The sequence below is a fragment of the Protomyctophum bolini genome (genome assembly GCF_963924005.1).
Source record: "Protomyctophum bolini genome assembly, chromosome: 22".
NCBI lineage: Eukaryota > Metazoa > Chordata > Actinopteri > Myctophiformes > Myctophidae > Protomyctophum > Protomyctophum bolini.
The window spans coordinates 18374091-18399952 of NC_137883.1; the positions used below are offsets into that span (position 1 = coordinate 18374091).

The 25862-nt window shown below is 43.0% G+C and overlaps 2 protein-coding genes across 2 annotated transcripts in view; both read right to left on the minus strand.

Annotated features, from left to right (window-relative positions):
- Nucleotides 1-3268, minus strand: LOC308309687 (bone morphogenetic protein 10-like; the record flags this gene model as incomplete). Its single annotated transcript, XM_080755600.1, has 4 exons — nt 1-1010; nt 1391-1738; nt 1994-2106; nt 3246-3268. 4 exons carry the CDS (start codon nt 3266-3268, stop codon nt 1-3), a joined length of 1494 nt encoding a protein of 497 aa, XP_080611726.1.
- LOC308309688 (splicing regulator ARVCF-like) overlaps nt 3177-25862 on the minus strand; it is a 25359-nt gene continuing 2673 nt past the window's right edge. The window contains exons 2-16 of the mRNA XM_080755601.1: nt 23817-23999; nt 18609-19279; nt 16614-17092; nt 16179-16362; nt 14878-14995; nt 13418-13586; nt 12993-13010; nt 12646-12717; nt 9495-9622; nt 9024-9174; nt 8741-8933; nt 8144-8255; nt 6502-6586; nt 3846-3913; nt 3177-3511 (exon numbers count right to left, since the gene is read on the minus strand). Of these exons, the coding sequence (XP_080611727.1) occupies nt 3419-3511; nt 3846-3913; nt 6502-6586; nt 8144-8255; nt 8741-8933; nt 9024-9174; nt 9495-9622; nt 12646-12717; nt 12993-13010; nt 13418-13586; nt 14878-14995; nt 16179-16362; nt 16614-17092; nt 18609-19279; nt 23817-23999 (2724 nt within the window). The 3' untranslated portion in view covers nt 3177-3418. The remainder of the gene's footprint in view (nt 3512-3845; nt 3914-6501; nt 6587-8143; nt 8256-8740; nt 8934-9023; nt 9175-9494; nt 9623-12645; nt 12718-12992; nt 13011-13417; nt 13587-14877; nt 14996-16178; nt 16363-16613; nt 17093-18608; nt 19280-23816; nt 24000-25862) is intronic.

Consider the following 25862-nt stretch of genomic DNA (forward strand, 5'->3'; position numbering starts at 1 on the left):
CTATCGACAGCCACATTCTACTACCACCATACCCTCGTACTTATGGTTGAAAGTGACCACTCCATTGTCACGATAAAGGAGTGAGATGGGCTCCAGTTTAGTGGGGACACAGCAGGCACGCGAAGCTCTCTTGGGACTTCTAACACTCAGCAAAGTCTGAACTATGGCATGTTTGGTAGGTGAGACCTCTGAAGTCATAGGAGGGTTGCACACACCATTGCACTCATAAGCGTCATAACCCAGAGGCTGCATGATCCATGAATCCCAGCCAATATCTTTAAAATCCACCCAGAGTGGGGTCCTCTTGCATGGCTCACTCTTAACATTGCGACGGATGCGGGGAGGTGTGTCAAAGATAAGGTTGGATTGCATTTGTGTGAGAGACTGTTTGTCCATCTCCTGTTGGTTCTGCTCTAGATTATCAGGAAGGTCATTCTCATGTCCAATCATCTGGTCGAGTTCTCGCTCATCCTCGTCATGGTCTCTATCTCTACTCTGATCATCTGAGAATACAATCATCACTGCATTGTGTTTCCCCTCCAAGAGTCTGTAAATATCAACGTGAACCAACTGTCGTTCTATAATCTGTAATGGGATCCCATCCTCTTCTGACCCACAGTTAGCAATGTGAACCTCCAATCTGTATGCTGTACAGCCTGATCTTTGCCAGAGTTTGATCACATGAGTCAGGTCAAATGAGATCCAGCTGTTATCTCTGACACGGATGTGCTTTGTCACCAGTTCCTCCAAGTCCTTCATCTCCACCACCTCTTCCTTATCCGTTCTTCTCCTTCTTGCTGTCCCCACCTCATTTGTCCAGAGAATATCCTCATGTATTTTGTAGATGGTAACCTTGCAGTCAAGGCCAGCATATGGTCTTTGGGTCTTCTTGAGTGTAGTGTAAAGGCGGAGCTCAGCTATTGCTATGTGTTCGTGGTGGGGGATGGAGATGTTGAATAGCAAGGGGTGTATCCTCACCCCCCTGACTGTCATACTGTAGGGGGAGGAATCTGAAATTAAAATATCAATAAGGGTGTCTCAGTTGGATTTTTATATTTGTTTGGGGAAAGGATGAGCCCAATATTTTCATCAATTTGACTTCTTGAAGGTACACATTTGCAATTATCAGTACAAAGAATGATCAAACTTAATGTCTTTACAATTGATTAAAGTGCAGTTTTGTAAAACTTGCAACTTGTATGCAGTAGAAATACAAGACATTGCCCATTTCCAATTAAATGTCTTTCTCCATAAAATGTCAGTGAACTGTTCCCTTGAAACAATTACAAGTTATTGACAGCTTATTTCTGATGTCACATATCATTTCCAACAATGACAAACTTCCTTTACAAATCAAATTATACATTCAGACAAAAAAATGGGTTTGTACCTTCATTCTTGAAACTGCGTACAATGTTGGCAGAGGGCACGACAGTGCGGTCATGGGCAAAACGGTTGTAAAGTTCCAGCATGTACTCCGGTGGTTCCTTGCGGTCAGAGTGGCTCCCAGGTTGGGGCCATTGTTCTGTGGGATTTAGTGTGGACAGAAACTGTCTCAAGAGGTCCTGTGTATCCAAGGCATCATTCTGTCCCAACAGAGTGTTGTCAAGAGCACCATCACTGACAGAAGATGCCCTGTGATGGCTCTCAGTAGACATGATGGGACTGCTCTGATTCTGATCAGTCGACAACAGAAGTAGGACACTCAGAGTGCAGATATGCCCAAGTCTGGAGAAAACTGAAGCAGTCATGGTTAAGCCCAAGGACGGGATCCAAAGATTGAGTATCAAGTATGGAGATACAGTTGGATCCTCAGAAGAGGACACATGCAAATCGTTCCACCCTATCCAGGGTAGATTCTTTCCTTGAGGGACAACAGGTTGGCATTGGGGGCAGAGAGAAAACAGCTTTGTCCTTGTTGATCTTGTGATTGGGTGCAGAGGGCAGGGCTGTGTTGTCCAATGTGCTGTGCTGACATGTTGGGAGATCTCACTTAGGCCCTGCTCGGCCCACCTCTCTCTCTTTTCCAGAGACTTACAGTGCGCTATGGATACCCACAACTTCTCCTCATCTTCTGTCTTCTTGATAAGCTCCTTTGATGGATTTCTGTGACATGCCACAAGTGAAAATAACTACTCTTAATTTCTAAATTCCCTACTGAATACAAGGAATTTAGTTTTTACACATAACTAAGGGGCCAAGAAATAAGAAAAACAATCTTGATTTGATTACTTAAATGCATTGTATTTGTAATACATTGTAATATTACATGTCTATACTCTGCACATTTATAGTGGTCAACCGTCATTGTCAATATGTTGACTCATAACATGGGACCTCCACAAGAGGTCAGAGTAGTCTTAATATCTAGTACAGCTTGTCTTGAAATGGACAGTACATATATTTTGTTTACATAATGAACCAAGTACATATCACCAGCTACTGAGTTATCGTGTGTGTGTGTGTGTGTGTGTGTGTGTGTGTGTGTGTGTGTGTGTGTGTGTGTGTGTGTGTGTGTGTGTGTGATGAAAGATAAAACAAAACAAGAATTAGAAACTATGGATTTAATTTATTTCCATTCAATATCGCAATGCAAAAAGAGGACCACTGCAAAGCAAAATTGCACTACTGAATATAGCATAGCCTAACGATGTTAGCTAATTCACTGCTTTTTGCTTACCAGGTGATAACATTCACAACTGTTAATAAATAACATGAGTATTACAATAAATATTACAATATAAATACCTTCATTTAGAATAATAACAATCTTTTATTACACATTTACAATGCCATTTGCGTCAATTTGTTCAGAAAACAAAACCAAGCACCTGCTGAAAGAAAACATTGCAATCTAATAAGGTAAATTGTCAAGAAATGTGTCCATTCCAATTAGCCTTGATGTGTATGACGAGTAGGCTATACGCCTACATCTCCATTGGAGGATGATTTTTTTATATCTTTGATTCCATTGTGTCAGTCATTCTTACATTTCTTAGGTCTACAAGACTTAGGTCAGCATTCATCACAAGGACACAAACTCATAGTTTAAGAAAGTATGTATTATATAAATCCACTCATTCTTATGTAGGGCTAAAAAATGTACATACATTACATTGTTTTCAGTTATACTGTATACTACTTTAATATATTTAAGATGAAGAGAGGGCCAGTTACAGTCCTACGTGATTCATTATGATTATCAGAAGAATATCATCATCTTGGTTAATATCTATTCAAATTACCCCCAGATAATCTTCACATTCATGTTCGACAGCAATATTTCCTGCAAACAAAACAGAGCAATTTGAGCCAAAAAACATTTCCTCTCATCTGTGTGCAAGAGTGGTGAAATGCCTAAAATTCATACACCAACGATGGAATGTGGATGTGATCTTGCCTGACCCTGCCGTCAACGTTAGACCCAGGAGTCAAGTGGTGGAGGTTTGCTTTCCACCAAGCCCACTGCAGGCCTCCCAGCTCTGATGAAGAGCTTTCTCTCAGGGATAGCCTGGAGAAATAACACACAAAAACAGGGAAGCGTTCCAGGAAAGTTCTATTTGGTCGCTGTCAGGCAGAAAACTTACGTCTTTTGATGTCATCTTTTTATTTATTTATAAATCAGTGTCCCATTTTATACTTCATCGTATGACAGTGTACATCGAAAGTAGTGAAAACAGCAGATCTACAAGCACATAAACACATCGCATTGCCTTGTGTTGTGAGCTTGTAGATTTGCCATTCTTGCTATTTTTACGTTTCTGCCTATGACATGCGAAAACAGTGATCCCAGGATGAAAGTGGATAATCTGTTTTTTTAAATAAATATTTAACCAATTGATTACCTGGATAGGTTCTCTCTCCATCAAGTGTCCTTTTCCATCCCCACTCTGTTCTAAGGTGGAGTAGCCATCTGGGAAATTAGAAAATATAAGTGTGTAATCACAGTCAGATTATTTTCCAGTATAATGTACACATGACTGTCAACTTCTGCAGCCGGAATGTCAATTACATTTCCTCTCGCAAAGCAAGTGTAGAACTGTAAAAACCCTACACCCTACACTATAAATCTATTCAGAATTACACGAGCGATCTTGGAGCTGGGAGAGACGTGCCCACATTATTGCAATGCATTAGGTTATAGCATTGTAACACCATAGTTGTCCTACAGTAGTGAGCGATGATGACAACATGCCACAGTATACCTCTATACTGAGTATATCTCTTTACGGTCAACAGATTTGTCTCCATAGCCTGTCTACTCTGGTTGCATCGTAATGATGTAATATCAGTCCTTTATCATGTCTGTCTGTCTTGATCATGTCTGTCCGTGCGTCTGTGCGTGTGTCCCCCCTTTGTGCCCATATATGGAGCTGAGTGATTTGTGATGCAACACACTCCATATTTGGACGTATAGCTGCTTTGGGGACTCCTTATTGCGAACGCAGTGAGCACTTACATGAGACCTAGCAGATCATGTCTGTGCGTGCGTGTGTCCCCCCTTTGTGCCCATATATTGAGCTGAGTGATTTGTTTGTGATTGATGCAACACACTCCATATTTGGACGTATAGCTGCTTTGGGGACTCCTTATATGGTTATGGCTGAGTCATGGTGACATGAGACTTAAAAAAATAACTTAAAAATAAATCTTAAAAGAACCCAAATATGTACGAGCTGCGTTCGCTTCCCGCGTTTGCGCGTCTTACTGGTATGGTTATGCGTTCGCTTCCCGCGTGCGTGCGTGCGTGCGTGCGTGTGTCCCCCCTTTGTGCCCATATATGGAGCTGAGTGATTTGTGATGCAACACACTCCATATTTGGACGTATAGCTGCTTTGGGGACTCCTTATATGGTTATGCGTTCGCTTCCCGCGTTTGTGCATCTTACTGGTTATATCCATTACCCCCATTCCTTTCCCCATCATGACCCATTGACCCATGCCCAACACATGTCATCACATGCCCCAGAGTCCAGACAGACAGAAAGTTGGAGAGAGAGGGCAGAGATTTGTGCTCTGCTGAGAACACCTTTCTTTGTTTTTCTTTGGAGATGAATATCTCAACCTGATACAAAATTCATGCTGAACCACAAATGCCAAACTTTGTGGCAGCTACTCATTCAAAGTGAAATCCAAGAGAGCTAAAGGGTAATGCAACAAGTTTTTTTTTCTGCAAATAGAGCACTGTCATGCTCACCCCAAAGTTCATACATCATTCATACCGTTTTATTTTTTCCAAAAAAGGGGTGGATATGAAACAAAACTCTGTGCAGAGGCACAGACCACGGCTGGATGATTCACTTGGATTGTTCCATGTGGGAGTATGATTCCTTGTGGAAGTATGGTTTCGTCTGGGATGCACTCATACACGGAGGGCATGTCTGTCTACTAACCTTGACACTTGAGTTTATTTCCCCTTACTGTATCTCTACATGGTGACTATAAAGGCTATATCTTGCGCCACCCTTTACCCCTTATTCCTAAACTTATTTGCCTTTCCTCCTATGCACAGCTTTGTGTGTTTGTACCACGGAGCAAACACTGAGCATTTGATGATGTACTGTATGGTGATATTAAGAGCCGCAAGAGCGCCTCTCACTCACACACAAGTGTAATTTTTTTCTATTTTGAAAATACTTAAAAAATAGCCGATCTACAAGCTCACGGTGTCGATTTTAAAGTATTTTTCAAAATGGTAAAAAATGGCAAATAAGTTTAGGGATAAGGGGTGGTGCAAGATAGAGCCCAATAATTAACACGCACGTCATTCTAAAATGATCTGAATAAATAAATGTGATAATAGATTGCAACTCTTGTGTCACATCCCCTTTGGCCTGGCCTGCAGGGCCTCCCTTCAGTGTACCGGTACTCTCCTATCTATGGGCGCGTTTGGAAATGGCGCACTGAGCACACGGTGCAATGCAAGCTAATAGGCGAGTGCGCATTTCCGAACGCACCCCATGTGTTTCCCCCCACAGATCTATGTGTAGGCGTCGGCCAAGGTTCCCATCTTCCCCAATCTGATCACTGCTCCCTGGAGCCCTATGAAAGAGTTGGTGGCAGCCATTCCTATTGTCCCTCTCCAGATGACGGCACCCTTCTGTTTGTTTCCCTCCCTTTCTTGATTTACACACCATACAACACCCCCCACACTACATTGATCACACATCCACACTGACACTACTGATATTACTGACTTACACATCCCACATTCCTTTGTTTGTAAGAATAATTATTATTATTATTATACCTTTTGTTAATACATTATATTGTTAAAAGTGTTACACTGCCTGCATCCTCCATTTGTCATGGCCCCACGGGCCGGATTGTGACACTCGTTTAATATCATACTAAAAATATAAGTCCTGGTGGTTTGTGTGGCAGTATATTAACCTTATGTACATCCACAACAACACTGGTTTATAGTTGCTCTGTGATTCAAGACTCAATTGAGTCCACTACTTTTTAACAACATGATGAATGTTTCAACTAATTAGCTTACCTTGGTTTTTCTCCATGAGAGGCAGGGTGATGTCATCATTGCCTTGTTTTCCACTCTTTGATTTTTTAGATGCTCCTGTAGTTGGCTGCAGGGTTACATCATAACAACTTTAACATTATGCTTTTGTGTTTGCGGTTCTCAAAGTGGGTTCTGGGGACCCCCAGGAGTCATTGAGGGGATTCCAGGGGTCCCCACCCCGTGTCTGTCTGTCTGTCTGTCTGTCTGTCTGTCTGTCTGCCAAACTTTGCATACACACTCCCTAGATGCCAACGATGAACCTCTGCCCCAAATTTTCCAGAACGGCCTGTTATAGCGCCACCAGGAGGCCGACTTTTGTAGAACACATGTTTTGATTGCGAATGCAGTGAGCACTTACTATGAGACCTAGCAGATCATGTCAGTCTGTCTGTGTGTGTGTGTGTGTGTGTCTGTCTGTCTGTCCCGCTATACGTCCAAATATGGAGTGCATGTCCAAATATGGAGTGTGTTGCATCAATCGCAAACAAATCACTCAGCTCCATATATGGGCACAAAAGGGGCCAGGTCCACATATACAGTAACAGCGGGACAGACACACAGACAGACGGCCAGACATGATCTGCAGCTGCGTTCGCTTCCCGCGTTTGCGCGTCTTACTGGTATTACTACTCCATATTTTGTCCAAAAATCCTGCAAATCGTTACACAGTATCTATAGTCATGTGCTCAAGACAGCTCTGTCCGATTTTCATATTCTATACTGATTGTCTAACATTGGCTTTCAAAGTTTACAGGATTGGCCCGTTTTGAACAAAAAGCCTCAAATCATGAACGCAGTGTGCAATTTACGTGCAATCTTTCACAGACGTTCCTTCCTACTAGGCTGAGGAATATATCCCACCCTTTTCACATTGGCCTGTTATAGCGTCACCAACGGGTGGATTTTTGCAAGACACATTTTTGGAACAAAATGCCTCAAATCATCCAATTGCCATCCAAGGCGTAAGAAGAAATGGCACCCTTTTCACATTTCACATCAGAGTATCCGTTCCACTCATCTGCCTGTGTCCCTTTTATGCCCATATATGGAGATTTATGTATCTGTCTCTCTGTGTCCCTTTATTATAGAGTTCTGTGTCAGGCATGCCCAATTATGAAGTGTTAACTTGTGATGTCAGAACAGGCCAGCTCCATATATGGAGATATATATAGGGGTGATCAGGTCCAGAGCCCGGGCAAAGGCAACTTTTGTGCTGGTTCTGGACAATAGGCTATCCGACGGACTCGACACCAGGCACTGCACTCCCTGTGGTGGTGTGGAACGCATGTGTCGAATTTGAAGTCGGTGGGGCGAACGGTTTTCGAGTTATCTACACAAGTACGTACGTACAGTATGTACATCCACACACACAGAGACTTGGGGCATTCATAGATAGATGTATTGAGAATAGCTGATATACGAGCTTAAAAAAAGAAATCTTGGAATAAAATCTTTGAATATTTTTAAAAACATTTTAACAACAAAAATCTCTCCCTGGCAATTTTTTTCTTCCAAATAGCGGTCCGCGGCTAAATACATTGGCTGTGTACATTTATTTGGGGGTCCTTGAACCCCAAATGAGTTAGACTAATTAACAGCAAGGGGAATAGACTGGGGAACTTACCTTGAAGTGGCTCTTGTTCCAACCTGCCTTGCAAAGACTACCCCTCAAGTCCTTGTAGGCCCATATTGTCTGAAGCACATGGGATGCTGCCTTGGTCTCACGCACAGATTGGCTGGAAAAACATGCATCATATAAAAACAATACTAATAATACATTTGAATCCTCTTGAATTAATGAAGTCTGTGTTAATGAATGTCTCCTCTCCAATGATCAATTAGAGGTGAACAATGCCATGTTTGGCCACTATGGCGCTTCTGAGGAAATCTAAACTGCATGGACTAATGCAACGCATGTATCCCGCCTTCCCGCCTATTCCCCCTCACATCGTATCCAGGGGCGGTTGGTGCTCCTTTGAGCCTTTGATCAAGGACCCCAAACATAATGTCCACAAAAGAGCACAATGCGTAGAGCTCATACTACGTGTTACTAGGCCGCAGGCCTGTCACAATTATTACATAATCACCTGATATTATTTAAGATAATCATCAGAATCGTTTCAGTTCATCTGTATAAATTCAGCTGTTGACAAATTGGTTCCATAATTTTGTTCACCTTTAACATTTTTGTTTTTGAATCTGTTAGTTGGAAGACACAAACCTTGTCTTGTTGATGGCTACCAATTTCTGAACAGTGTGGCCCTGTATGAGAGCCCGTGCGTTCTCTGGGCTATCGGAAATTATCTCATGGATTGTGTTCAAAATAGACACCACTGTATCTGACTCGAGATTCTTTGCTGGGTGTTGCTGGCCACATGGCAGGTTATTGACCAGGTCCCTCATAGCATAGCTCCCTATAATGAGAGAAAAACAACATTATAATGTATTTTGTGCGTGCATGTGCTTACATGTGTGTGGTTGTTAGTCAAAAGCTACACCCCCACCTATTAAGTCTTTATTTCGTCGATCTATGGCCAAGTTGCGAAGTGCAATAGCCACAGCCCGCACCACCTTGTCAGCATCGGAACGTAGCAACTCCACCAAGACAGGAAGACCTTTCTCTTTTCTTACTGTTGCGCGTATAAAGCTGGACCACTATGAGCCGAAACAAAGAAAAAGTTAATTTATGCTCGTATATGATGAAGGTGTTCTACAACAGAGTATGACACGAAACCATACTTAGTTGACCAGCGTCCCACAGGGCTCTACAGTAGTGTTTCCCACTCTACACCAAATGTCTTTGCAGACAAAATAGCCGATCTACAAGCTCACAACACACTTCGCTGCGCCCTGTTGTGATCTTGTAGATCTGATATTTTATTTTCAAGTAAAATATCAAACAAGCACACGCACACAACCTTAGTAAGCACGCACGCACGCACGCAGCACTGTAGCATCTGTTACATCTCACTCACAGCCCAGTGTCCTGCAGCGAGGTTCTGCAGAGCCCCAGCAGCTGCTTCCAGGGTGTTGTGGTTCTGACTGCGAGTGAGGAGAGAAAGGTACAGCCTCACCACCTCTGGTTGGTACAGTAGCTCCAGTCCTTTAAAGACAAAGTGTGTGTGTGTGTGTGTGTGTGTGTGTGTGTGTGTGGAGAGGGAGAGAGGGCATGAGATAAACTAAAGTCATCCTAACTTATTGTTAGACACAGAATACTCCCGACCCACACCAGATTGAGAATTAGCCAGCAGTATGCACACAGTGGCCCATAAGATATGCAGGCTACCCCCAGATCAACACTGTTCTGCCTGTTATACTTGATGGATGCACTGCAAATTATATTATGTTTTTGGCTGGATCAGCAGGCAAGCCTAATAGACTCAGATTGCTGGCTGACTGATTAATCGTCCCGGATGTAGTCTATCCTCGGCTGGTCTAACAACCAGCGATAGCTATCCCATCGTGCAGAATACTTGAGCACAAACTCAATACAAAGACTGTTAACTGTGAGTGGACGAACCAATTAAGCATTACACTTGTTTACAACAGGGTCCACCATGTTCAATTCATCAAAACATTTAGAGACGTACAAATAGACACTTCAATATAGTCAAAGAGCAGAACAGGAATTCATCATAATGGAGGTAAAAAGGGAAAATAAACAGCAACAGGGAAAAGGGGTGGGGGGGATTCAGATTTTACGGGGGCCAGTTTCGAATTGCAGCCGTCCGTAGGTGCCCTTTGAGAGCGGTTTTGAAGGAGTCAAGGGATTCACATGTCTTAATGACTGTTGGTAGGGCGTTCCACATTTTGGTGGTGAGGTCCCTCTCACTCAGCCTGGCACTGGCACAACAACCGTGACCCAGCAGACATACAGGATTCGGATTAACACCTGGCCGGATAGCCAGATATTAAAGCATCTCTAATATAAGCAGTCTTTTTTTTTTTGAGAGAGAGAGAGAGAGAGAGATGCTTCTCCTAGGGATAAGGAGCTTTCCATATCGCCTTCAATTGCGTCAAGCATTTGTCACAAAAACGGAACGTAGTTACTCTGCCACTAACTGCTTGTATCTTGTATACATGCACGGTTTGCACCCGGCATACAGTATGCCACAATTTGCTAGTCTGAAGGGTTTTCTGTTTCATTATTAATAACTAAAAAGGTCTCCACTTGTATTTCTTGTTGGAATTGGCAGCATCTAGTAGTGTACCAGGGCTGGGGTGTGTGTGTGGGGGGGGGTGGTGGGGGGGGAATTCTCTTTCAGTAGGCTCTGAAATCCAATGTGATGGGGCTTTATTGGCATGGGATAATATTATTACAAATGTGTAACCAGAACTGGTAACTTTGGAATCAAGCATAGTATAGAAATGCAAACCGAAACAGCTTTTGCCGTTGGAAAATATACAGTATATAAACAACAGATGATTGACAGTCAGAATAGTGGTTGTATTCCTTTGGATGTCCTACTCCTTTTCCTGTCACAACAGCTCATACATCTAGTTTCTACACATTGTTTTCACATTGCTGTACTTTACCCAACATATACTGTATGGGTCTGGTGTATTTATGCTGTGGGCCGCATGGTATCGCAATGTATTTGTGTGTGGCGGGTGCAGGAACGCATGCATGCATCCCTAGTTTATCGCATTCTGTTGGTCGGTTTGTGCATCAGAGTTTATCGCATTCTGTTGGTCGATTTGTGTATCATAGTTAATCTCATTGTGTTGGTCGATTTGTGCACGCATGTCTGTCCTGAGTACTCCAGAGGGACAGCACAAAAATATGAAATAACATATTTGTCATTCACGGATTCGAAAGATATTCCCGTATTGGTTTACTGGCAACGTGCACAAAAGGTTTGCTGATCGGTCAAGAGGTTTGCAAGATTAGTTCCATGCAGACTCACACACACATTCACACACTCACAAACGGAGAGGGGCAAAAACATAATCTCCGCCTGGCCTTTGCTCTGGCAGAGATAATGAGTCTGTTTGTATACTGTATGTCTTTCTGTCTGCAAATCTGTCCACCAGAGGTTGGTGCTTAGCTGAATATATTTCACTGCTAAAGGGTCAAATACAATGACCTACAGTACAGTGGAAAAGATAGGCCAGAACTCCAGTTCCCATGAGCCTGTTCACCTGACCTGTTCCCACACTTGCTCACATTAGACTGAATCAATCATTCTACTGTACCTGTCTTTACCCTTTTTCATTTATAGCCACACATTTTCCATCCTTGTATTCCTCCGTTTTGCACTTTGTTAGCCTAATGCCTATTCATAATTGTATTGTTTTTGGCCGTACCCAAGATAGCTATGTCAAGTTCAGAGGCTAAGTTGAAGGAGAAAGGAATGCCTCTGCTTTGTTCTGACAGCATAATTCAACTGCTTGTCTAGTCCACTGCAACTCACCTTCACACATTGTTGTACCACTTTCCTTATTATTAGTTGTTGACACACTGGGCCAATCGCTTTCAATAATGCAACACTCCTCATCCTCAATGAATATATCTCTGCTGTCGGGAAGAAACCACTTAACTTCAAAATGTAAATTTTTCAGGAAATGAAAAATATATATTTTTCAGGAAATGAAGGAAACCTGAAAACAAAGCAATGCACCTTCATCAAAGTTGGTGTTTTGACTTTATATATTGTCAATTACTTGCATGAGAGGGGGAGAGGTGGTGGAGTTAGCTGATTTAGCAGAGGGTTTGAGGGTCCAATGGAGTAAGAGTTTTTGTCCCAAGCTCTACTACTTTTCATTGGTTTCATATTTTTGAAACAACACACAATGTATGCAAAACAAAAAATCTAAAACCTCAAAAATGGAGTTAGGTGGCTTGCTCCCGACAACAACGCTATGTACTGACTGCTGTTTTTGCCATTTTCATTGCAACATGTGCTATGCAAAATGTAATAACACTGTCGTGCTGTTTGCCATCGGCTGTAAAAGAGAGCCACATGGTGGTGCTCTGGTACAGCAATTACAGTAATCGGGCTGAATGGCTGTCAGACTTTAAAAGATGGTCATATTTTCAAATATAACCCCCTTTGGAAAAGGCTGTGCACAGCACATGAAAATTTGGGTTCAAGATTATTTTAAGTCAAATGAACTATTCATTACCTTTCATTGGTTCTGTACGCTTTGGTAAATCCAATGTACCATATTTTCTGTCCATAAATCCATTTTTCCAACCTGTACAGTCACAAGTCACAAGCAGAAGCATGTGCACACATGTCACATGCACAGACACACATGCATGCACATGCGCGCGCACACACACACACACACACACACACACACACACACACACACACACACACACACACACACACACACACACACACCAATGTTCACAATAGTACATGAATATACCTGAATACTGTATGTCTCTGTATATTCAATACAATGCCAACAAATATACAAACTGTGAAGACAACTGTATTTGGAACCAATTAAAGCAGACTGACCTTGACTGAACCAATCCTCTGTTGAATAGTGAAGGCACAAACAAAAGAGAGACCAGAGTTCAAGGTTAGATTGTGTTGCAGCAGCCCACAAAAGTACTGTAGATCTAAAATATAGCTCCTCGTGGATAAACACATTTATTTGCCTGATTTACAGTATGCTTCCTCATACGGAGGTGTTGCGCACAGAAAATAACCAATACAAGCTCACGGCTATTCTTGGCATGTCACAGAATATAATGTTGATGACTGTTGTTGCATAAGCATGCATTGTTGTCACGTTTATCAGGCTCAGAGCTACATTGAATTGGCCAGACTGGCACACAACTAAAGCATGTGGATTATATCGATCGTTGTTTAACAGATAAGATGCTATTGTAGAAAAATAATAAGTAAATTAAGTCATTCACTTATCATTCTATATCCACCTTTGGTTCGCTTCCCTCCAAAACAGTCGGCCTCATTCTTTTTCTTCTGATGCCCTCCTGACTTTGGCACATGATTGGAGAAGGGCTCTTGAAATCGCTCTGCCCCTGGTATTTCTTTGTGAACATGATAGGATAGATTTCGCAGGATGCACACACAGTTCTCTACTGACTGAAAGACATTAAGAATGACATCACATTTTGATTAAATCAAGACCACAGAAGGTTTCATAAGCACAGGATACAGGCACATCCCAATTCACTTAATGATAATCACAGAAAGTCAAACAAAACTGTTGACAGACAGACAAAATTGTGTTTTTTGCAAACAATATCCACTTGGCTGCATGCATATAAATTTAAAGCAACTGGGCTAATCGTATTCAGCAATGTTCATTGACAACTATGAAACAAACGTAACCAAATATTGTGACAGACTTTTATTTCTTAAAAAAAAACTAAACATTAAGATACCAGATTAACTAGTCAGTAGACTGGCAGGTTTTAATCTGGTGTGTGTACTCTCTTTGGTTATGGGATTACATTACAACAAGTCAACGACCTATCAATCAATTATGCAATGTAAATTTAATATTAGTGCATATACACTTACAGAGAGTACCTGTACATAACTGGATAATGCATTTAGAATGGGAATGCTTCTCAAAAGGAAAACCTTTTTTGGGTGCCAAGTCAGATGATGATCTATTGTATGGCGTTAATAGCTTCAATTTCCAGGGTTCATTTTCTCCTGCCTTTCTGTGCCAACATAAATTAAATATCATGCTCTCACATAATGACATCTCATCAATGGCTAAAATCAAGTCTCTGTGGAAATACAAAAAAATGCTTAGTCGTGGTATTTCTCTCTATAATAGCAGATTCAAGTTATATTCTCAAATTGGTCTTGGGTTGACTTTTCCTCAGATAAGAGTCAGACTAGTGTAGTATGTGCAGTGTGCCTCAGTAACCTTGTTGTCAGTCTAGTGTAGTATGTGCAGTGTGCCTCAGTAACCTTGTTGTCAGTCTAGTGTAGTATGTGCAGTGTGCCTCAGTAACCTTGTTGTCAGTCTAGTGTAGTATGTGCAGTGTGCCTCAGTAACCTTGTTGTCAGTCTAGTGTAGTATGTGCAGTGTGCCTCAGTAACCTTGTTGTCAGTCTAGTGTAGTATGTGCAGTGTGCCTCAGTAACCTTGTTGTCAGTCTAGTGTAGTATGTGCAGTGTGCCTCAGTAACCTTGTTGTCAGTCTAGTGTAGTACGTATGTGCAGTGTGCTTCAGTAACCTTGTTGTCAGTCTAGTGTAGTATGTGCAGTGTGCCTCGGTAACCTTGTTGTCAGTCTAGTGTAGTATGTGCAGTGTGCCTCAGTAACCTTGTTGTCAGTCTAGTGTAGTACGTATGTGCAGTGTGCCTCAGTAACCTTGTTGTCAGTCTAGTGTAGTATGTGCAGTGTGCCTCAGTAACCTTGTTGTCAGTCTCCTTGTTGATCACAGCTGAGTGAAGAGCGTGAAGTAGAGCATCCACCAGACCCTCACACTGCCTCAGCCTCTGTCGAGCCTCTGCCCCATCTGAACTCACATTCCTGGGGAAACCAGTTCTGTTAGCAAGCTGAGAGAACAGGAAGATGCATTATTATTATAATCGATGATGATGATGATTATTATGATTATGATTATTAGCTGTTGAGACAGATCTTGAGGCACTTCACAAGAAAAAAAAGAAAACAATAATACGAAGAAAATATGAAAGTATGTTGAGAATAAAGGGGGAGAAATGAATCACTGATTGATTTGTTTGAAAATTAATTGATTCATTTGAAAATGTTCTTCACAGTGTAGAATTTCAAATGAAAGCACAAGGATGTCCTGATGCATTTCTTTCGCTTCCGATCCGTTCCCGATACCTCAATTTCTGTGTTAGTCGATACCGATTCCGAATACCGATATACCAGTGTCGTGATCTCGTGTTGTGTTTATAGCTATCCAGCTATATATCTGGTGTTGTGTTTATAGCAGACTCCTCACTCAATGTGCACTTTCAGTTTGGGCAACTCCAAAGCATACTCCACATGCGACATGCCCAAACATTTTATACCCCTGTGTCGGATCTGTGGTTAGTGTAGAATGACCAAGGAATACTGGTAACTTTATAAACCGAGTTCCATTTATTGAACACTACAGCTCTGTCATAGACTCATATAGCAACAACACAACAGTGTAATAATAATAACCGGCTTGCGCATGCGTGGTACGCCATCACCATTACCGTGGCTGCCGAGGCACATACAGAGCGAGCATTGGGTGAATGCTCTGCAGTTAGACTGGCATATAAGCCAATACCGATATGACAAATAAGGGCCGATCCGACACCAGGCACTTATGCCCAATTATGGAGTCTGGCCCAGGCAGAGGCCTTGTGATGTCAGCTGTGGCCCAGGCAGAGGCCTTTTGTGGCGGTTCTGGACAACCGTGGGTCCGACCAACTCGACACCGGGCACTGCACTCCCTGTGGGGGTGTGGAACGGGTGTGTCGACTTTTAAGTAGGTGGGTTGAACGGTTCTCGAGTTATTTCAGACTTACAGACGTACACACACTTGGTGCATTTATAGTTAGATAGAGAGGGTCAGCCGCTATACAAAATAAAGCTTAGAGGAAGACTTGCTGATGAAAGAGGGTAAAATCTCACCGTTAAAAGATTGTTTTAATACAATTTGACACAATAAAGACAGACTTTGCTGTTGTATTGTGTTGTGTTTCTTGGTTACCTCAGACATCCAGAAGTGTTCTTAAAGACGGTGGTCCACTCAGTGTCCTGGAGTCTACAGTGTTCAGTAGGATCTCTCCTCCAGCCCGACTGTGGTATGACCACTTCATCAGTCAGAGTCTGAAGACCGTGGTTGATGACGCTCATCTTCAGAGGCTCATGAGAGGAAAGATTCCACAGCGTTCCTATAAAGACATTTTATTTATGCTCCAGGGACACTGCAGTTACCCTCATTTACAGTAACGACAAGCAAACAATAATTATACTAACATACCGTATTAGCAAAAATATCTGTTGGAGTAACTAACAGTAACTTAATCAGATAGTGAAATAAGAAAATATTGAAAAACTAGAAGTGTGTGTAGGTGCATGCCTGCGTCTGTGTGCGTGTGTGCATGTGCTGATAGGAACACAGCGAAGACATCCGTGTCTGTACCTGTGACCAGCTCTCTGACCTCCATGCTGCTGGACTTCCTAAGCAGTCGCACCAAGGCCGGGATACCTTCACAGACCTTGATGGCCACTTTGTTGTTGTGGTCCTTGCCGTAGGAGATGTTGCGTAAGGCACCGCAGGCCTTGCGGTGGACCTCGGGCTTGGGGTGGTCCAGTAACTCCACCAGTATTGGCACCCCCATCAGCTGCCTGACCTCCTGTTTGATGCGGTCGTTCTCATAGCACAGGTGCTGCAGGTAGGCAGCTGCGTTGGACTTGACGGGGTCCATGGGGTGGCTGAGCATGGATATCACCTCCCGCAGATTGGGGTCTCGCCACCGGGGGTCTCTGCGGATACTGTCCAGGCTGACCATGCTGCTGCGTTTGTGGGGGAACTGTAGAGTCTGGGCCCGGGACACTGTCTGGTAGAACGGGTTTGAGTTGGCATCCACCTGGGGCATGATGGCGTCTTCATAGCCACCTCTGCAGAAACAGAGAGAGGTGTGTGTGTGTGTGTGTGTGTGTGTGTGTGTGTGTGTGTGTGTGTGTGTGTGTGTGTGTGTGTGTGTGTGTGTGTGTGTGTGTGTGTGTGTGTGTGTGTGTGTGTGTGTGTGTGTGTGTGTGTGTGTGTGTGTGTGTGTGTGTGTGTGTGTGTGTCAGACAATGTGCAAATGTGTGTGCATGAGGGTGGAGTCGAGGGAGATTACTGTTAACATTAGCACAAACCCCCCGTTCAAGTAGTGGTATCATTTAATGTATGCAATGTTAGTCATCTAACATATCCCAATTAAAGACAGAGGCCCAGTGAATGAAACTGTATCCCAGAGTGCATGGGCAATATCCTTTGTGAACAGTTTAGTCACTGTAGTGACTGTACTGTATATGGGTTGAGGAAAGAGCGTCTGGCATGCAGTAACAAGTGAAACCTCCTTATTTATCGACTTTGTGGCAGGCTGCCATCTCATGATTGATAGCACCTGCTCCTAAACGTCAGCCCATCTGTCTCTCCTGCCCACTAGGCTGGCTGCATGGGACAAACTAAAGATCTCTGTTGGGCCGTACTGCTACGGAGTGTAATCCATTATATACTGTACTTCATCGCATGATAGTGTCCCACTTCGTGTTGCATGACTTGCATCCGTGACACGTTATGTCGGTTATTTCTGGCATGCAACACCGGTCCGCCATACAGTGGAGTTTATACTCCACTAAGTAAGCATAATATTTATAATTATCACTGCAGGTCCTTTGCGGCAAAAGGATAGAATATTAATGTGCATGTTATTTGAGTGACTTAATTGCTACTGGAGAAAATTGCTTCAGGAGAATTGTTATTTTTTTCTTTTTACAATTCACACATTGACACACACACATGATTACACATGCATGCATACACACATGCACACGCATACACGTACTGTATACTACCATGCTCCCACGACGTGTAATTTCAGTTTATTAATTTAAATCATTCCCGCCTCCTTGTTTTCATTTATTTTAATTCCTTGGAGGTGATAAACAGATAGTTTCTTATTCTTTAACTTAGCCTATACAGTATAAATTAGACCTGGCCAATACAAATATATTACTATTGAAAGAAATATTTCCTCACAGCCTTCTCATGTCTAATCTCAATGTGTGAGGATGGTGATCGTAAGTACTGAACATCTCTGTACAGAAGATGCCTCCAGTACTGAGACAGCTTCCTACACACATCAAAAATCAATGGTCTGTAAAATGCAAACCATTAGCCTTTGTTAAAGGTAACCCCATTATAGGGAGAGCCTATCCATATTTCAGTGACCGTGACACAAATTGAATGTCCTTAACTGCTTTAATGAGAATCAAATGCTTGAACAAAACACCTACCACAGAGAAGTTAACACGGCCATTGTATTGTTTGATGAGAAAAAAACCTATGATAATTACACTTTTGGGTTATGTAAAAAAATGTGAAATGATGGCTATTGCTCTATTGGCTCTTTTACCCACTAATTACCTGGTGCGGGACGGTTCCCTGAGAAGCTCCAAGGTGGTGATGGGTCTAAACTGGTGGATGCCCCCCAGTGTTGCGTAACTGGCAGGCGGGTGGTCAGTCTTAGCATCCTGGGCATCCATGCCTCGCTCCCCATGGTCTTCACCTTCAGCCTGGCTGCCGAGGCTCATAGGACCATAGTTGTCCCTGGGAGGAAGGGGCAGGGTGTAGTGAGTCCCAGGCTGGAGGTTTCTTGAGGGCCAGTAGCTGGGGAGACCATTTCGGGACAGGCTTCCATACCCTGGACATATGTCCCCTCCAAGGCCACCGAAGTTGTCGGGAACGTTGTAGTGGCTGCTGTTCTGGCCCTCTGTGTTCACAGACGGAGCCTCCACTGGCCAGGTGAGTGTAGTGACAGTGGTACTACTGGTTGTTGTTGTTGGTGCAAGGGACTCTGCGGCTTGGCTGTTTGCTGCAGACGTGGACTGCTCGGGTGGGATTTCTGGAACAAATTGAGAGGGTGGCTGGCATGTGTCAGGTGTATCAGTTGCTTCAGGTGCTTCAGGTGTTTCAGGTGTTTCAAGTGTATCAGGTGTCTCAAGTGTTTCAGGCGTGTCAGACATCTCGAGGTTGAGCGGCCCAGCGGTATCTGGAGTTTCTACCTGCTCGCACTCCTGCTCCACTGCTCTGGAGTCCTAGAAGGAGGTACAAAGGTACACAGCAAAAGTGTCATTTTGAGTGTAAAAAATATATCATAATAAGGGTCCATTTCCCATTGCTGTGTGCCAGACAGTAAGTAGGTTATGACTTGATGAATAATGATCCCTATACCCCCTTACAATTGTGGACAGAATGGGAAGGCAACTGTTGTTCGCGGCAGAGAAAAAAACGACACGCATGTTATAACGGGGCGACTGTGGCTCAGGAGGTAGAGCAGGTCGTCCAATGATCCGTGGGTCAGCGGTTCGAATCACGGCTCCTCCTGTCTACATGTCGAAGTGTCCTTGGGCAAGACACTGATCCCCACGTTGTCTCACTCCAATGACTCGGTACATGGTAGCTTGCCACCATTGGTGTGTGCATGTGGGAAGTGAGGACGTTGGCGTCGACTGTTCGCCTCCCAATGTATGAATAAATGGACCATTGTAAAGCGTTTTGAGCACTTAAAAAGCGCAAATGCAGGAAGGAAGGATGGATGGGGAAGGATCAACGTATGGAATGTCAGAACAGGTTCTGACATATATCTATATATGGATATCTAATAGCTTGAGGTCAGATGTAGAGTTGCTGGCCAATATTGATGACATCAGGGATCTCCATATATGGGCTAAGTAGAAACTGCAGGTCGCATTTACTATGACATCAGGGATCTCCGATGTCACATGATGTCATGAGACCTGGGCACCATATATGGGGGCTTGCCCTAGCTCTGGTCCATAGCTCTAATGCGTTGCATTTAGAGCTATGTTACTCTCGACTTCAGCTGCTCGCATGAATGCAGACCAACCTCTAGTCTTTAGCGTAAATAAAAAGAACGTTTTTGCTACTCACCAAAACAAAGGCGGGTTGTGTCATTAGAAAGCCTATTTTCCTTAGTGGGAGCACTCTGAGCCCCCCACCACACGTATAAACGGTACTTTTTGGCCAAAAGGGGATTTTGTTTCCACCGGGGAAAAAAATACTTTTAGTTACTCCGCTGCACCCTCTACCGATATTGCCCATAGCATTGCCTCATAGAGAATATTTTTCCTCCGGTGAAAGAAAATCCCTTTCTGGCCAAAAAGTACCATTTATACGTGTGGTGGGGGGTGCTTCCACTAAGGAAAGTAGGCTTTCTAATGACACAACCCGCCTTTGTTTTGATTTACGCTAAAGACGAGAGGCTGGTCTGCATTCATGTGAGTGGCGGAAGTCGAGAGTAACATAGCTCTAAATGCAACGCAACATAATCTGACTTGCAGAAATATTTTGTATCATCACAGAATAGACACAGAATAGACACATTAGAACTTATACAATTGGGTCCCTATTTTCTTATCCCTAAACGTTTTTTTTTCTATTTTGAATTTTTCTTTTTTTAAATGCTTCAAATAGCCAATCTACAAGCTCACAACATGTCGCTGCAGATCGGCTATTTGAAGTATCAAATGTTTTTCAAAATAGTAAAAAAAAAAAGGCAAAGAGGTTTATGGTAAGGCATGCACGAAAATAGGGTCCCTAGGTCTCATAATTCAATCACTGTCCCCTCTAATATCAGAACAATTATTCAAAGTAGAGCTGAAACTCAATTAAAAAAAATCCCACCTGTGTGAACCGAGTGGTGCAACTCGGACATTGCTGTTCCTTGGAGTGGTTGCACCACTCAAAAATCAAAGTAAGTAGTAGTTTTGTAATTAATTAATAAAAAATAATTGCATTTAATCGCATATCAATATTTGACCTGAGAAGCAATCAATGAATGAGTAAGTTTAAGCAACAAAATATAGTTTATTTCTTTATCAAGGTGGTACTAAACAGACCAACAGATCAGTGCAAGTACCATAAAGTACAGCCATTTTAGTTATATATTCTGAGATTCAGGCTCCGGTATGATCGGTATGCCTGAAACTTGTCCAGTGAGAGAGGTTCTGTGGTGCAAAAAGTCGTTGCTTCTTGACTCGCACTTAATCCGCTACGTTGCTATTGCTACTACTTCTGCCACCTCCTCCCATGTTTCCTCCTGATCGGAGTCTTCTTCAGTTTGAGAGTCAGTGACTAAAGAACCTCGATCCCTCTGGCTGCTCTGCATCAGGAGGGCACTCCATCTTCCCCAAATTGATCAAGTCCTCGCTGAAGGGTTGGTCAGCCCAGTGCAGATTCTCCACAAGCTCCTTGGCCGGCTCCTCCCTCAATCTATTGGTCGTCATCTGGAGAACATGGGCCCTGTCCAGTCTGCTGTGCTGAGGGGCATCCCCGACCACTAGCCTGTAGTGTCCCACATCTGTCAGCTGGGGGGGCTGGGGCTGTTCCACAGCCAGGGAAGCCTGAATACTGCCATATATAAACACCAGGATGGAGAGTACAACAGTGAGGAGACTACTATGACCATCACACACAGGGACACCTTCAAGACGGTATTGATCTCCACACCAAAGGTGTCCTCAAAGTGCCACTTCCAGGATTTGTAGTCATGCGGTTTGAGATCAACCAACATTTGGCCAATAGAATCGCCCAGCGCCTCTGATATCCAGCTCTCCTCACCCCCCAGAAGCTTCAGAATCTCCACCACATCTTGTGCGGAAAGTCTCACCGTGGCGTCATAAAATATTATGTTCTTGAGGTCACTGGGCACACCAATTCTGTCTATCTTCTTCAGGAGCCTGGTGAGAAATCGTTTGAACACTGGCGTGCACATGGGCTGTTCTTGAAGAAATGCAATTTCCCTCTTCTGATCTTCAACTTGCTTTCGCAAAATCTCCTCTTTGTGGTTACAAACTGGCAGCTCATCTTCATTGTAGTCCTGAATGTATTCTCTTATATTTATTGGCAGACTCGGATAGTTTGATGCCTCTATGGGTTTTCTCATGGTTTTAGTGGTCGGATCGTAGTTGAGCATATCATATGGGTCAATCCAGTCGTCATGTTGTAATATCGCAGCATGCAGTGACAGGCTGCATACCAGCAGCACAATGAGCTGCATGCTGGCACAGAGAGACATTTTTTCCAAGCTAACAAGCTAGCTGTCTGTGTAGTTTGCAATGAATGATTGCAGACAATCCGGTACCCTTTTGTGTGGCCTTTGACTTATAAAAGCCACCTTTCAAGGAGCATCACTGAACCGCATCACTGAATAGATAAGTCAGACAGGTCCATATAGAATTGCAGGTCGGCGATGCCCAAATATGGAGTCCATGATGTCATAGTCTTCAAGTATTCTGACTAGAAACAGTAAGTTAGTAACCATAACCTGAACTCACCCAAACATATTACCAAGTCCTCACTGATGTGTGCGTCTAGTTTGAAATCGGTCAGTCCCATATGTGCATGATATGACTGAGCAACTCTGTCAGAGCTGCAGTTTTTCACAACCGGTTCTCCATACTGTATATGACCATATATGGGCATATATTGGCATAGGCTGCTTGGTGCCAGTATTCTCAACTCCCTTGAACCAAGCCCAAATTCTGTAGTAGACATCCGAGACAGTTGTTGGTTTTCTTGGAGAGACAAAACATGCTTTTGTATCTAAATGTTAACTTTTACCTTCATTAAATCATAAAGGCCACTGAACTAATTTGTCCTAGAAATCATATGTCATCCTCATTCTAGCACAATATTCTAGGCTTTGTACACCACCAGCAAATCATTAATTGTTTTTGCCTGCCAATGAATAATGGGTTCTGTTGAAAATGAGTTTAGATTGGACCATGATGAGACAAGCTGGGGTCCAGCTATTGTTGAGTAGAGTACAGTAAATTGCACTTAATTCAATGGCCTGAATTTTGACATTAACTCTTTCACAACATTGCTTGTTTTGAACAAAACCAATTGATTTCCATTAAACAACAACTGTCAAGTGATCTAAATTAGTCTTATGAAATACAGTACAATGACGTTTCACATTTTCCCCACATAGTACTCTCTGGCAATCAGTTTAAGTAAAAATAAAACATCTTGTTACCGATGGGACTCTTTAATGGATGTCTGATATTAAAAGCATATAATGGCTCATAAATCCTGGCAAGAAGAAATACGCCCTACAAAATACATTACTGTTATCTCTTTAGACATAAAGCACAGACACTGTTGTGCATGCATCAGGAAATAGATAAGATAATAATAAGATAAGACAATATATTTGCTGTTTCCATTTGGGCTGAGAACAGAAGGTTGTATACAGCCAGGGGTGTATAGAATCTGAATGTGTTTAATTTAGGTTGCCTAAAATAAATTTAGAGACACAAATAATGGTAGAGAGTTTAGGTTGGGTGTTGTGGGGGGGGGGGGGGGGGTTCCTATGTCATCATTAGTCATGTAAAACATTACAAGAGTGACAGGAAGCACATTATGTGAGATTCGAAGTAATGATGTTAGGCTTGAAAATCTAGTAACTAATGCAGCTTGTTATCAAGGTTACTTGAACCTGACCCCTTTTTGGCAGAAGATTCCTGCCATTCAGCCAATCAGAAGGAAGAGAAAAGAATGATGCCAACAGCATACTAGCGATGCATTCAATCTGATAAAGTCTCAAACCTCTGTGTCTGTCTGCTGTGGTGTGTCTGTCTCTGTTGAGCTGTCATTGGCAGAGGTCACCATGGAGATGTTGGAGGTGGGCGTGTCCAGATCATCATTGGTGGATGGGTGGTCCTGAGCTGCCTCTTTAGAATCTAGGGATAAGGGCAGAGGCAAGGGACAAGGCCCCTCCGAGCTCTGCTCCTAAATCACACACACACACACACACACACACACACACACACACACACACACACACACACACACATTATATTACTTTCTGGTGTCAAGCTTAGAAGATTTTTCTATAGGACCAGTTACACAAAATAAGTTTGCCAGTTAGTCCTTTTATTATCTCCAGAAGGCGAAAGGCAAATTCTTGCTCCTGTGTTTCTGTTCATCTGTCCGCCGCTAGGAAGTGAATCCCAAAGTATTTTAATATAATATATTTTTTGAAATATTTTGAATTCTATCATTTCAGGTTCACTGTCCCGCACCGTCCCTCCGTATGCCGTGCACGTGGTGAAAAAGTCTCAGCAATGCCTCTACTGCTTCTGGTGCCTGAAGACATTCAGGGTGAGCCACTGAGCGCCCCATCCCAGCCCAGGTCATTCTTCAACTGCATCGTTGAGAGCGGCACTAAATGGTATGGAATCTGCACCGCCCTGCAACCACAAAGCACTACAGCCCACATTCTCAGAGGTGAGCTTCACTCCCTACACTACAGTGAACACTCAAATATCAACACAAAAATCGTGTGTAACTAACAAGGGCTGAGCAGATCATCAAGTAGGTACACAAACACCGCTGCTGTAGCCAGGCAAACAAATACCTGTGTATTAGAAGCCATTCCATCAGACTTCAGAATCGGATTAATATACCGTATTACTGATTTTGTATTTTATAGGGAGTAGTTAAGTATCTTGCGCAGGGACCCTTTGACACATAGGCCAGGGCACAAACCGGAGCACCAAGATGGCATCATTTCTGTCTACTCAGTCTCTGAGGAGTTCAAAAACCTGCCTGCCAGTGACATCAGCAGTAGCCTAGTTTGGTCTTTTCAAACTGTTTTGTTTTTTGGATTAATGGCTTCTATTTCAACATAAGTTTCCAGGAAGAGAAATCTATAGGTTGCGAAAGTAACCCCGGTTATTTGTATAATACGAGCGGGCTCATGTCTAACTTATAACCGAGACATTGAAGTGTGTATTATGAATAAATAAACGGTATTTCCCATTAGCTTGGAATCCCCATCATTATCAATGATGTCATTGGTAGACGGGTTTCGGAACTGTCCATAGCCCACCAATGAGACGCAGAGCAGTGAGTACATTGTTCCACGATTTGTCGTTAAGTCACAGTTGCACGCCGGGTGCTACGCTAGGTGCTACTTTCCTTCCAACACGATTGATGAGTCCGTTTTGTAATTAAAGCTTCTTGTGCTTTATTGACTACACACATGCACATGATCAACAACACAAAATTATATTGGTGCACCAAGGCTATACAGTCCAGCCTTGCTATGCATTTAAATCTACGTCCTTTATAACATATAGCACCATTGAGCCAGCTCTCTCTCGCACGCACGCACGCACGCGCCACACACACACACACACACACACACACACACACACACACACACACACACACACACACACACACACACACACACACACACACACACACACTATACTAGTGGCATAGCTACCGGTACATGCTGTATCTAGCATTGTGGATGATCATAAGCCCATATCTATCCCCTATCCACACCATATCCCCTGTAATGAAGTGTCCATCTGTTACTTATGCCTTATTTGCCCATTTTGGACATTTATATATTCCTCCTAACTTTGATTGGAATCAATAGCTTCCATTATAACATGCTAACTTTCCAGGAATAAAAAGCCTGTCATTTCTATTAGCTTGGGATCCCCATCAATGATGTCACTGGTATGCAGGTTTCTGAACTGTCCACAGTCCTCGATCTTCTGAGACACAGGCAGAGTAGACAGGTTTCTGAACTGTCCACAGTCCTCGATCCTCTGAGACAAATGAGATGTTTCTTTC